The 13,599-nt window shown below is 16.1% G+C and overlaps 6 protein-coding genes across 6 annotated transcripts; 2 read left to right on the forward strand and 4 right to left on the reverse strand.

The window, feature by feature from the left end:
* Window positions 1-263: 263 nt before the first annotated feature.
* Window positions 264-746, reverse strand: IF1 (translation initiation factor IF-1, putative; the record flags this gene model as incomplete). The annotated part of the gene is made up of 1 exon (XM_028671006.1): window positions 264-746. One exon carries the CDS (start codon window positions 744-746, stop codon window positions 264-266), a length of 483 nt encoding a protein of 160 aa, XP_028527702.1.
* Window positions 747-1,674: 928 nt separating this feature from the next.
* PGAL8A_00228500 (conserved Plasmodium protein, unknown function) lies at window positions 1,675-2,391 on the forward strand (the record flags this gene model as incomplete). The annotated part of the gene is made up of 1 exon (XM_028671007.1): window positions 1,675-2,391. One exon carries the CDS (start codon window positions 1,675-1,677, stop codon window positions 2,389-2,391), a length of 717 nt encoding a protein of 238 aa, XP_028527703.1.
* A 1,046-nt stretch (window positions 2,392-3,437) lies between these two features.
* Window positions 3,438-4,514, reverse strand: SHLP1 (shewanella-like protein phosphatase 1, putative; the record flags this gene model as incomplete). Its single annotated transcript, XM_028671008.1, has 1 exon — window positions 3,438-4,514. One exon carries the CDS (start codon window positions 4,512-4,514, stop codon window positions 3,438-3,440), a length of 1,077 nt encoding a protein of 358 aa, XP_028527704.1.
* A 1,960-nt stretch (window positions 4,515-6,474) lies between these two features.
* PGAL8A_00228700 (small subunit rRNA processing KH domain protein, putative) lies at window positions 6,475-7,233 on the reverse strand (the record flags this gene model as incomplete). Its single annotated transcript, XM_028671009.1, has 1 exon — window positions 6,475-7,233. One exon carries the CDS (start codon window positions 7,231-7,233, stop codon window positions 6,475-6,477), a length of 759 nt encoding a protein of 252 aa, XP_028527705.1.
* Window positions 7,234-9,494: 2,261 nt separating this feature from the next.
* Window positions 9,495-10,823, forward strand: NT3 (nucleoside transporter 3, putative; the record flags this gene model as incomplete). Its single annotated transcript, XM_028671011.1, has 1 exon — window positions 9,495-10,823. One exon carries the CDS (start codon window positions 9,495-9,497, stop codon window positions 10,821-10,823), a length of 1,329 nt encoding a protein of 442 aa, XP_028527706.1.
* A 653-nt stretch (window positions 10,824-11,476) lies between these two features.
* Window positions 11,477-13,504, reverse strand: PGAL8A_00228900 (conserved Plasmodium protein, unknown function; the record flags this gene model as incomplete). The annotated part of the gene is made up of 1 exon (XM_028671012.1): window positions 11,477-13,504. One exon carries the CDS (start codon window positions 13,502-13,504, stop codon window positions 11,477-11,479), a length of 2,028 nt encoding a protein of 675 aa, XP_028527707.1.
* Window positions 13,505-13,599: the final 95 nt, after the last annotated feature.

Here is a 13,599-nt window from a genome sequence, read left to right on the forward strand (position 1 = left end):
TTTTTTTTTTTTTTTTTTTTTTTTTTTTTTTTTTTTTTTTATAAGGTATATAAATTTCTTATAACATTAACATAATTCTATATTCTAAATATTATTTTAAATAAATAATATTTTATGTAAATAAAATAATTTAATGAACTAAAGTATAAAGTATGTTTTAAGATTTTTTTTTTTTTGTTTTATAACATTAAAAAAGAAAAAAAAAAAAAAAAATATAAGATTTTTGCATTATGTAAAAAATTTTGTCACTCTTTTTAAATTATTTATTTTTTTTTTTTTAAAGTAGCTTGTTGTAAATACCTAAAAATTATTCTTCCTCTACGTTTTTCAAAATCTAATTTATGAACTTGAATTTTAACAAGGTCACCTAAATTAATCTTTACCTTATTAATTCGTAATTTTCCTGAAATAAAACATAAGAATTTTTCTCCATTTGAAATTTTTACTATAAAATTAGTGTTAGCTAAGCATTCTTCAACTGTTCCATTCATTTCAATAACATCATTTTCTTTCCCTCTTAATATATTATTTTTTAAATTATTATGTCTCCTCTTCAAATTTTGAATGATTTTTTTTTTTTCATTCAATGTACTTTTTTTGTAAATTTCTGAGATTGTTTTCTTCCATATGTCTATTTTATTATTTGGGTTAATAAAACAACTTCTTTTTAAACTTAATTCATTTGTTAAATAAAGAAAATATACATAACAAAAAAAAAAAAAGAAAAAAGAAATTTTATCGAACATATATAACTTTTAAATATATATGAACATTTTTATTTATTTATTTATATTATAAAAATAATGTAGAAAAATAATTTGTGATGCACTATTTAATAACATTTACATATATATATATATATATATCAACTATTTTTTTTTTCCTAGAATTTTTTCATATGGTTACATTATAAACTCTTTTTTGTTTTCTTTTTTTAAATTTAATATATTAATTATAAATTAAATATACTAAAATAAATACAATTTCATATTTTTTTTTTTTTTTTTTTTTTTTTTTTTTATAAAATTAAATTCCTATAAAAAATTTTAAATCAGAAAAGTAAAAAAAAAAAAATTTTTTTTTTTTTTTTTTTTTTTTCTTGTTTAATATATACAATTATTACTCTTAAAAAGAATATAATTTTTTGTAGTAATAAATATAACAAAAATAGTAATGATAAAACTTAATTTTGAAATAATTTAATATGTTTGATTCATTTTTAAAACATATTTCTCTTGTTAAAATAAGTCTTAATATTTATATATATATATATTTTTTTAAATACACAATAAAAAAAAAAAGATATTTATATCTATTTTTTAAACATTATTTGCTTTTTCTTTTATTAATTTATATATTTATGGGTTTTAATTTTGAATATTTCCAAGGTGTTTATGTTCAATTTATATATTTAATTAGAAAAAATTTACTTTTTTTTTTTGTATTTTTAGTATGTTCTTAATAATGTTTAAAAGATTTCAAAAAGTAGTTTGATATATAAAATTTATTATTTAAGATATATATAAATTGTGTCACCATATACATTTTATATAAATAATGGTAAAAAAAAATTGTCATTAATAAGAGAAGATTGCATAAGAGATGTAATTTTAGATAATAATAAAAAAAAAAAAAAAAAAAAAAAAAAATATAATTTTTAATAAATACACAAGAATGAAAAAAAATTACAGTGTTCTAGATGATGAAGAGAAATTAAATGATTATGATTATAATATAAGTTACAGAGAATATAAAAAAACTATAAGAAATTTGCAAATAAAATTTGAAAAAGATTTAAGTGAATTGAAAGAAAGGATAAATTTGTATGAAAACAATATACAAAAAAAAAATGAAAATGATATATATGAATTTATATCTAATAATAAAAAAAAAATAGAAGAATTAGAAAATTGTCATAAAAATGGTATAGAAAATTTATTTATAATGAAAAGTTACTTTAGTAAAAATAGTACTTATTCTATAGAAATTGATAGATATCTAAGTATTTTTGATAAATTTAAAATTCAGTTACAAAGCATAAAAAATACATTTGATAAAATATACCTCAATTGTAATATATATATAAAAAAAGAAAATAATAAATTTATTAATAATAATGAAATTAATCATGTATTTAAAGAAAGAAATGCATTAGAATATTCTTTAAAAGAGTTAGACAATATTATATCAATTGGCGAAAATACAAATTTTAAGTTAAAAAATCAAAATTATCATATTATGCAACATATAAAAAAAATAAATCAATTAAATTCATATTTGCCTCAAATACAAAAAATTTTAAAAAAAATTAAATATTACAACTTAAAAAGGATAATTATTTTATCTGTAACTATATCATTATGCATATTTTTTTTTTTTATATTTAAATAATTTTCATATATATAGATATATAATACACGAATATCACTTAAATATTCATTGATAAGAATAATGATTTATAATAATATTAATCTAATTATAAAATGTTACCCTAAAAATTTATATATATATATATATAATCATTTAATTTTTATATTAATTTGATAATTTATAATAATTTAGTAAATATTTTTTTTTTTTAAAACCCATATATTGACTTTTAAAAATTATAAAAAGTTTTAATAAAAAAAAAAAAAAATTATGAAAACAAATCTAAACAAAATAAAAATTTATATATTTAAATGGTTTTTTAAAATAGATACATAAAAAATGCTAAATAAAGAAGAAATATTAAAAATAAAAGAAACTAATAATATTTATTATTATTATTTAAATTTTTTTTATTTTATAATATATATAAAATAATATTTAATTTATCAAAACAAGTAAAAATCCTATAATTTTATTAAAAAGAATCATTAAATTATATTTATCTTAATATTAAACATTTGATATTTGAATACTATTCTAATAAACTATAAGAATGATGTCTTTTTTTTTTTTTTTTTTTTTTTTTTTTTTTGTAATTCATTAAAAAAAAAAACAAAATAAAATACTTATATAATTTTTTTTTACTTTTTCAAAAATAAGAAAAATAACATGTAAAATTTTTTAAAAATATTTTTAAATAATATTCTTAAACATATTTTATTTTTCAATTTGATTCACAACTTTTTTTTGAATTTGCTTAAAATTGAAAATTTTCAAAGAAAGATAATAAAAAGTACATGCAAAAAATTTTGTAAATAATATGTATATTTAATATGAATAAAAATTATATATAACAAAGAATTAAAAAAAAAAAATAAAGAATAATTTTTTACAAAATATAAAAATGTGTATTTCTTTTTTATATTTTGAAAAATAAATTTAATAAATAAACACTAAAAAAACAAACTAAAAAAAAAAAGCAAAGAATTAAATCCAATAAATTGAAGGACAAATTCCAGCATATAACAACAACAAAAAAAAAAAAAAAAAAAAAAAAAAGGAAATTTTTAAAAATCTATTTGTTTTGAATATATACAAAGTTTTTTATTATAAGGATTATGTAAATGAATCTCTCTAGAACATTTTTTTTTATTTCTATATTCTATAAATAAATGAATAGATTTAAATTTGTTTTGTTCAATAAGAAGATAACTTGGATGAGATATACCATTATTCATGAATAAACTCATTCCTGTATCAATTAGAAAATATTTGTTATCACAAAAAGAACCAATTTTATGTGATACTTGTTTTGTATGACCAACAACTAAATAACTTGAATTATACTTTTTTAAAATTTGAAATAATTCAGAACATCCCTCATGATGATTAAGTCTTACTTTATAAGAAAAATCATCATACCACAATACACTATCATGATTTAAGTAATTATAGTTATCATACTTAAGAATCTTACACTTATTTTCTATTTGTAATCTTATTTTTAAATTTATTAAATTTATACTAAATTGAGACATTTTTTTGCTAATTCCTGCATGAGTAAATATTGCATTGTTAACTTTTACTATAGAAGGTAATTTAATTAATTTTTTGAAGTAATTTCCATTTTTATTATTAAAACTAAATGATCTGTAATTATAATTATTTTCAAAAAATAATTGTGTTTCTTTTTCATTGACATAATTATAATAACCGCATAAATTTAATTGTTCATGATTTCCTAATATTAAAATTATTTTACTATTTTTTATAACTGCTTTTTTTTGTAAATCAAATAAATAATCATAAATAAGTGGCCCATATATTCCTCTATCTAAAATATCTCCTACCTGAATTAATAAAACATTTTCTCCACACCATTCATCATTTTCATCTATTAAATTAGAATGTTTTAAAATTAACTTCAAACCTTCAATATCCCCGTGTATATCTCCTATAGCAACTATTTTTCCATCCCATTTCAAATTATCATAATTATAAAAGTAAGATGAATCGAGGTTTTTCTTATTTATTACCAAATTTTTAAATAAAAAATTATCTTTTAAATAAATGGAACTATTAATTTCTTTAACTATCAATATATATATTAATAAAAGTATACATATTTTTTCATCTATAATCATTTTATATATATATATATATATATAAACATATATAAATATATATATAAATATATATATAAATATATATGTAAAACGAGTATATCATGTAATATCTACAATATATATACAATAATTTGAAGAAAGAATATAACATAAAATTATGTTTAAAAAATTAATAGAAAATAAAAGGATAAACATATATATATATATATATATGTGTGTATATTTATATATTCTTTAAAATAAATGACTAAGGTATATATTCATATTTATAAGGCCAAAAAAAAAAAAAAAAAACAAAAGAAAAAAATGAGTAAGTTTATTATTAAAAATTATGCATGGAAATACACATGAGGTAAAAAATTTTAATTTAAAAAGTTTTAATATTATATTTTATATATATGATGTAGAGAATAAGAAAAGAAATAATGTATAATAAAAAGAAATAGAACTATTACAACAAAATTTATCTAATAAAAAATTTTGTTAGTTATAATAACTAAAAAATAAAAATATATATGCTAATGAGTGTATTTTTCTTTTTTCTTTTTTTTTTTTTATATTCTCACTAGTTAAGTTCTTCTGTAAAAAAAGTTAAATATAGCAAAATAGTTTTCTATTCTTTTATTATAAAATTAAACTTTTAAGTAAAATATAATAATATATGTATATAAACTTTATAGTAAATGTGTTAATATTTCCATTTAAAAAGAGAAAATAATTTTTTCATTTTTCTTTTTTTTTTTTGTTTTGCTACTATTCTTCTGGATTTATTATTATTCATATTTCTCTTTGATAAAACGTATTCGTAAAAAGGTGTAACACAGTATGTGTAACAAATATATGAAATAAATAAATAATTTTTTACTTTTTTTTCAAGTGATTATTTTAAATTTTCATATTTTATATGTAACTTTTATTTTACAATTTTTTTTTTTATATAATTTTTATTTTAATACATATTAGAGTAAATTATACAAAAAGAAAGATGTATATAAAATTAAAAAGTGAAAATTAAAAAATTTTTAAATTATTTTTATTTCTAAATTTGATAAAAAAAATTTACTTTATGAAATTAAGAAAAAGAAAAGTTTTACACATTAAGAATTATTTTTATATATACGTAAATTTATTTTAAAAGAATCGTAGCAATATTAAAAATTTAAAACAAAAATTATACTGTTATGTTTTTATTTTTTAATTAAAATAGTCTATTTTTTTTTCATTTTCAATTTTTCTAATAGAAGTAGATGGATAATATGAATGAACTAACCTTATGTAAAATTTATAAATTAAATAAAATAAAATATATAAGCAAAAACTAAATGCATATAAAGAAAATATTTTTTTTCCCTATATATATTTATACAATAATTACTTCTAATATTACACTTATTTTTATAATAAGATTTTATTCAAAAAAAAAAAAAAAAATAGACTTAAAATTTAAATAGTATATAGTATTATATTTTTCTCTCTTTTTTTAATTTATATTTAAAAATAGTAATTTATAAGAAATAAGCATAACTTTTTATATAAAATGTGCATATATATCATATAACTAATTTTATATAAAAAGATATTCGTTTTTTTTTTTTTAAATATTTATACTTCTAAACAAATTTAAAGAATATGATTATATGTTTTTCGCATTTTATATTATGAAAATAATATTTTCATTTTTATGTTTTATTTAAAGCAAGTAATATATATATATATATATATTAAAAAAGCATTGTTTGAATTTATTGAATTTTAAAAAAGAATCTAATTAATTTAATTTCTTTTTTTAATAATAAAGGTCAATATTTTATATTTTTTTAATTTTTTTTTTTTTTTTTTTTTTTTTTTTTTTTTGTTATCTTAAAAAAAATAAACATTTTTATAATTAAAAAAAAAAAAAAAAAAAAAACAAATGCTAAAATAACATGTACGTATGTATATACATATATAAAACAAAATTTTATCATTACTAAAAAACTTAAAATCTTTCTTTTAATCTTTTTGCCAAAATATTTAATTTATTAAAAATTTTTCCTTGTGTAGAACCAAGAATTAAGCTACAAATTGAATATCTAGCCATTTTAATGTTATTATAACTACCTAAAATGTGAATTTTATCCCCTGCTATTACAATTCTAGTTTTAGTTGCATTTTCAATAGCGTACTTTGTTGATCCGTTGCTCCCACAAATTCGACCAATACATCTAGATAAATGATCCCCTTTTAACATTTTTACATCTTGAATTTGAAAACTTTCAATATATAAATCTTCAATTCTTAATAAAGCTAATGCATCTTCTATACTAAAACCAAGTAAATATGCTTTTATATAATCTGATGATTTTTGTAAATTGTTTTTATCTTCTGTTAATTTACATGTTCTTACTTCTATTTTATCTTTATTCATTCGTATTTCTAATTTTAAATTTGTTACTATTGGTTTTATTAATTCTAACCAATTTTTTAAAACAGATGATTTTCTTTGTCTAGGAATTGTAATAATTCTCATTTCATTTGTGTTAGTACTAATTTTTTTTTTACATATTAATTTATTTTTCACTTTCTTTTTATTTTCTGTATCTTTTTCTTCCAATATTTTATTTAATGTTAAAATGTTTCGGTTATTATTTTCTTTTATTTTTTCTTCATATATGTTTTTCTTATCATTTTTTTCAATTTTAGTCTTTTGATCTTTATTTTGATTTGATAATGAATCTTTTATAATTCTTTTCGTCATTTTCTTATGTTTTTTGATAGGTTACTAAATTACAACAATTTAAATAAAATAAATATATGAGATTACATAATTATACGAAAATATATGTATATATATATTTTCAAAATAAAATGAATTTTATATATGTTGAAGTTAATACAATTAATTATATTTATAATAATTTAAAAAAATAAAAACTCAATAAATGAATATAATATTTCTGAAAAAAAAAAAAAAATTTATAAAATACATAAAAATAAATTTTAATTTATATTATTTTATAATTAAACAATTGAAGTAACAAATTGCTAAAAAAAGGTATAAGTCTCATTTTAAAATCAAAAAAAAAAAACCAAAGGTTTTTACATTTTAAGGAAATATTAAAAAAATTATAATTTCATATATTTATTAAATGAAAGAGAAAATGAAAAAAAAAAAACTGTAAAATTCCATATAAAATTTTATTCATATTTTCATAAAAAAAACAATTTCATAAATTGTATATTTTTGTATACTGTTTTCAAAAAAATTTTTTTAAACAGACATTTAAAGAAGAAAATAAATAATATATTACAAGAAAAAAAAAAAAAAAAAAAAAATCAATAAAATAAATAAAATATTTTTAATTTTTCATAAAAAGTGATGTTATCTTAAATTTGAAGTACTTTATTTTGTTTCTTATGTTTCTATTGTAGAAAAGGTAATTTTAAGGTTTAATTTAAAAATAAATTTAACGTTTGTTTTCCTAAATATAGAAAACTTAATTTAAATATAACAACTTATGTTTATTCACATTAAAAGTAGAAATATTTCTCAAAAAAATCTTTAAAATTAAAGGGTATATAAAATAAAAAAAAAAAACAAAGTAAAATAAAATACATAGAAATTCTGTATTAAAAAAAAAAAAATATAAGAATATTTAATATCCTAAATGCAAAATAAAAATAACGTTAGCTATTATAGCATTTTATACTTTTTATAAAGAAATAATTTACATAAAAGTTTAAAAAAAAAAAAATGCCTAATTTTACATATAAATATATGAGAGAAAATAAAGATATGCATGAAAAATGTTGAAAAATATATAAAAATGATTTTTTTAAGTTAAAATTCGTATAAATGTTAAAACATAGATGTTCTATTATAAACGAAAATATTTAAAAACAGAACATAAATTTAGAATAAAATTTATTAATAAAGAAATATAATCAATAAAAAATGTGCATTTATTAAATATTTTATATAAAATTCATTCTTATTTATGCATTTATTAATGCATATAGTATTAATTATTAATAAATATGTAATTGCTAGCATTAACATGGTATTAAAAAAATTATTTAAAACATTAATGACATTCAAAAAAAAAAAAAAATATAAAATAAAATATATTAAATTAAATTAAATAATATAAAACAAATAAAGAACTATATTCTTAATATATTTTCTTTTGAGTAAATAGGAAGTCTTAAAAAAAAAAAAAAATAAAATAAAATAAAATATATATGTTTTCAAAAAAATTTTAAGGTGAGTACATACAATACTCCCAAATAAGAATTGTGGCCAATCAACAAACGAAACTACATGGATTAACTGAAAAATTATAAATGAATTAAAAAAAAACAAAAAAGGAGATAAGATCTCAAGTGTTTTCCTTGTTAATCCTATTAAAAATGCTTTGATATAATGGATTAAAGGAGAAAAAAAAAAAAAATATATATATATATATATATATATATAAATATATACATATATATAGAACTAAGGTATAATATATTCTCATTAGTATTTATATACATTATTTTATTTTTTTAAATGAAATTAGTGAAATTTTTAAGAAAAAAACTAATATTAATATTTTATATTTTAAAAATTAACATGTTGTAGTAATACATATTGAATAAAACTGTTTATTTTATTTATATTTTTTATTACTTTTTTTTTTTTTTATGTTATTATTCAAGTGGGTTCTATATTAAATATATGTACATATTTTCTCATATGGTTTATTTAATTTTTTATCATTTTATACATATAGCTTAAATGAGTTAAAGGAAAACATTAAATATGAATAAATAATATATATTCTTTTTTTTTTTCTTTTTTTGTATTTTATCTCAGGAACATGGAAATGCATATAATATTATTCTAAAAACGTTTTTGTTTATTTTTATTTTTTTTTTTTTGATTGAAGTGCATAAATTTACATAACATTGCTACAAATATTCTTTATAATTATTTCATTTTATTTTTTTGAATATAAAAATATATTGTATTGAGAAATGTTTGAACAGGAGACATTTTGTGTTAAAATAAGTGATACAAGTAAATTTGTTAATACGGCTGAAACACATATTGAAGAGACATATGAAAGTGAAAATATAAAAAAAGTTGAAGAAATATATAAAGTGGAAATAGAAAAAAATGATGAATTAGATGAACAAAAATATTCATTTTGGTTATCAATCTCTTATGCATTAATGGCTATAATATCAGAGGCCCCTTATTTTATAATAATATCAATGGCCGATTTTTTTAAAAGTGCATTCAATGTAAGCGATGTTATGATAAATGAATTTGCTATAATGGAGAGTATAATTGTAATTGTTGTATGCGTTTTATTACATTTGATTGGAAGTTATAGATTAAAATGGAATTTATATCAACCTATATTAACTGTGTTTGTTTTAGGAATATTATATTTAGTTATTCTTTTTAAACGAGATCACATAGGCCACAAAATTATAATATTTAGTGCAATCCCATTAGGTTTTATTTTATGTATAGCTAAAATGACTACCATTAAAATATGTGTTTTGTTTAAAAAGCCTTATTGTAGTGCATATGTGTGTGGGTTATCACTTTCTGGATTTTTAGTTTTTTTGTTATATGTATTGGGTGCATATGTATTATTTCCTAATGATGAAAATAAATTCTGTAACATGTTTTCTTTATTTTGTGGAACAATTTCTCTGCTATCTATTATATGCTTTTTGATATTATTCAAAATATATAATTTACCTTTTGTAAAAAGATTAGAAGAAAAATATGGTGATAAAGGGCTTTTAATAAACAAAACTATTTTAGTTGATTCTTTCCAATCTTTAAATATGATTTGGAAATATATGATTGTCGGTTTTCTTACAAATTTTTTCACATATCAAATATATCCATCCATATTCCCAACAAGCGTAGATATACAAAAAGAATCAAAGGGTCTTTTATCAGGAGTGTTATTATTTGGAGATTCTTCAGCTCGTCTTGTAGTTCACAATTTAAGCAGCTACTTTATTAAAATATCCTTTTTATCTTATTCATGTGTTCAAATTTTCAGATTTGCATTACTTCCTATTTTTGCACTTATTGTTATATATAAACATTATATTCTCAATAATCTTATATTTTTAATTTTTTTAGCATATATATTTGGTTTTACAAATGGATTAATTAGTAATGCTGTTTTTTTGAAACTGCCTGAAGTATGCAACAAAAAAAATAAAAGAGAATATCTTCAATTGGTTCCGAATATAGTTTATTTATCTCTTTTATTAGGAACTACGGTTGGTTGTGCAACATCAAAAATATATATGAAAATTTTGCCTATTATTTAAATAATATAATACATATTTATATTTTATTTAAAAATTTTTATATTTTTACCATTCAAAATTTTTTTAAAAAATTAATATAAAAAATTATACCTACTTTAATTATTTCTTATATTTTATATAATTACTTTAAAAAAAAGCATAATATAACTGTTTTACATTTTTTTTTCCCTAATCTCAAACAAATAATTATAAACATAATTTCCTTTTTATTTTAATTTTCTACAAAATTTTGTTCCATTTTTATTTTTCATATTTAATACATAACATGTTTTGATATATGTTTGGTATATTTTTCAATTATAGTTTTTTTATAAAGGAGTTTACACAAACACTATTAATTTTTTGTTTTTTTATTTCATAATTCTACAATATAAATTAAGTTATGACTCATTCATAAATTTTAATAACCTTTTATGTAAAAAAAAAAAAAAAAAAAAAAAATAATAAAGTAAAACATATTAAATTACTGATGAATATATATATGAACCAAATTGAATAAAGAAAATCAAAATTAAAAGAAAGTAAAATATTTAATAGATATAAATTGCAAAACTTAATAATTAAAATTAATTATTACTATTAAAAGTGATTTTACTTTACCAAGTATTAATTTTTATAATTTAAGTTTTTAGCTATTTTGAAGATATTATATACTACTGTACTAAATGAAGATACGAAAAAAATTTATTTTCAAAAATATCAGATTTATAAGAATAATTAATAAGCATTTTTAAAATATCTTCATAAATTTCTTTTGAAATATTTATTAATTCAGAATTTACATATTTTATTTCATTTTTGTTTTTTAAGCAATATAATATTTTCATTACTTTCTGAAAAAATAAAAAATCATCATATTTTTTTTTTTCCATAATTTTACAAATATACAAATTTTTTATAAACACTCTTATTTCTATAATTTTATCTTTTTTGTCATTTTTTAAATAAAATAAGAATGTATTATATTTTTCACTTTTATTAAGAATGTATTCATTAAGAAATATTAAATCTGTGTAATTATTAAAAATGTTTACATTATCTAATAGCATTTTAATTTTATGTTTAAATATATAGATTTTTAAATTACCGTGGTAGTTATTCTCTTTTTTTATATTTTTGAATGTATTCTCTATAATATTTTCATTAAAACAATTAAAAGTTTTGTTTTTTTCTTTTTCATTTCTTTCCACATATTCATTTAAAAAATTATCTTTCTTTTTTATATTCATTTGAATATCTGATAATTGTTCATTTATGTCATTAGTATTTTTAGTTGCAAAACCACTTGAATATTCTCTATTAGCAATTTTTATTTTTTCTCCATTTTTTTCAACATTATTTACATAAGATTTTATAGAGCTAAATAGAGACTTATCAAGTTTTATATATTGATTCCTATTAACCTCCTCCGTAGAATTAAAGAACAAAAATTTAATATTATCATAAATATTTTTATTAACATGATAAGAGTAAGTATTTTCATTTTCATTTTCTAAATAACCTAATGAATTATAACAAAAATTACAAAAAAACATATATCTATAATTTTCTATTGATTTTTTTTCAACCAGTAATTCACTATTTTTTATTAAGTTAAAATTAAATGATAAACAATTAGAAAAAATTAACATATTATTATCATTATCCTTCAAAGTATCATAAGAAAAGGTTGTGCATTCTTCACAAAATGCATGTTCAAAAAAATCATTTATGTTTAAATGTAAATGTGGCATTATAAAATTAATATTTGAATACGATATTATATCAGAATTACATAATTTGCATTGTATAATATTTTTTTTTATTTTTAACATATTGTCTAATTCCTTATTTTTATTTATTTCAAAAAAATTGTTACTTTTTTTATTAACGGTTATGTCAAATAATAAGTTAATACTCAATTTTTTATCTAATATAAAATGAATTGATTTTATATTTACATTTAATATTGATAACATAGAAGGTAAAAATAGATATTTACAAAAATACTTTCTTTTAAATAAAGAAAAATCTTTTGTAAAAACATTTTTTTCTCTTAATACATCAAATATATCAAAATAATCTAATCCATTTTCTTCATTTATTTTTTTTATTTTCTTCATAAAAATATTATTACCTAATATGCTTTCTGATGTATTTGTCATTATCTTTTTGTTATAATCTTTCTTTCTTTTTTTTTCTTCATCTTCTTCTTCTTCTCTTTCCTTTAATTCTATTTTTACTGGAATATTTAGATTATTTCTGTTATTACTTTCATTATTTAAATTATTTCTTTCATTGTTATTATATATAGTTTTGTTACATAAATCATGGTTATCTTTAAAAAAAAGTTTATTTTCCTGTGTTTTACTCAAATTATTACAATTCAAATATTTTTTTTCAAAACAATTCACTTTTTCTTTTTCAACATTTTTGATATTAGCAATATTTGATTTTATTTGTTTCTTATTATTTTTTAAAAATATATGCTCATTTGTATCGTTATAAATTAATCGCAACTTAATTTTATATAAATTGAAGTTTCTTATTTTTTTTTTTTTTTTAATTATGACAAAAGCTTTAATGTGATTTAATATATTTTTTGTAATTATTAAATCATTAAATAAAGATTTATCTAAAATATTTATTTGGATATTTATTGATACTATATTTTGTTTAATATAATATTCAGCATATTTCATAGTAGAAAGAAAAAATTGTGTAGATGTAAATTTAATTATTAAATTGGAGAAAACGTTTACTTTTAAAAAATTAAGAACAAAAAAAAAAAAAAAAA

The sequence above is a fragment of the Plasmodium gallinaceum genome, assembly GCF_900005855.1.
Source record: "Plasmodium gallinaceum strain 8A genome assembly, contig: PGAL8A_v1_76, whole genome shotgun sequence".
Lineage (NCBI taxonomy): Eukaryota > Apicomplexa > Aconoidasida > Haemosporida > Plasmodiidae > Plasmodium > Plasmodium gallinaceum.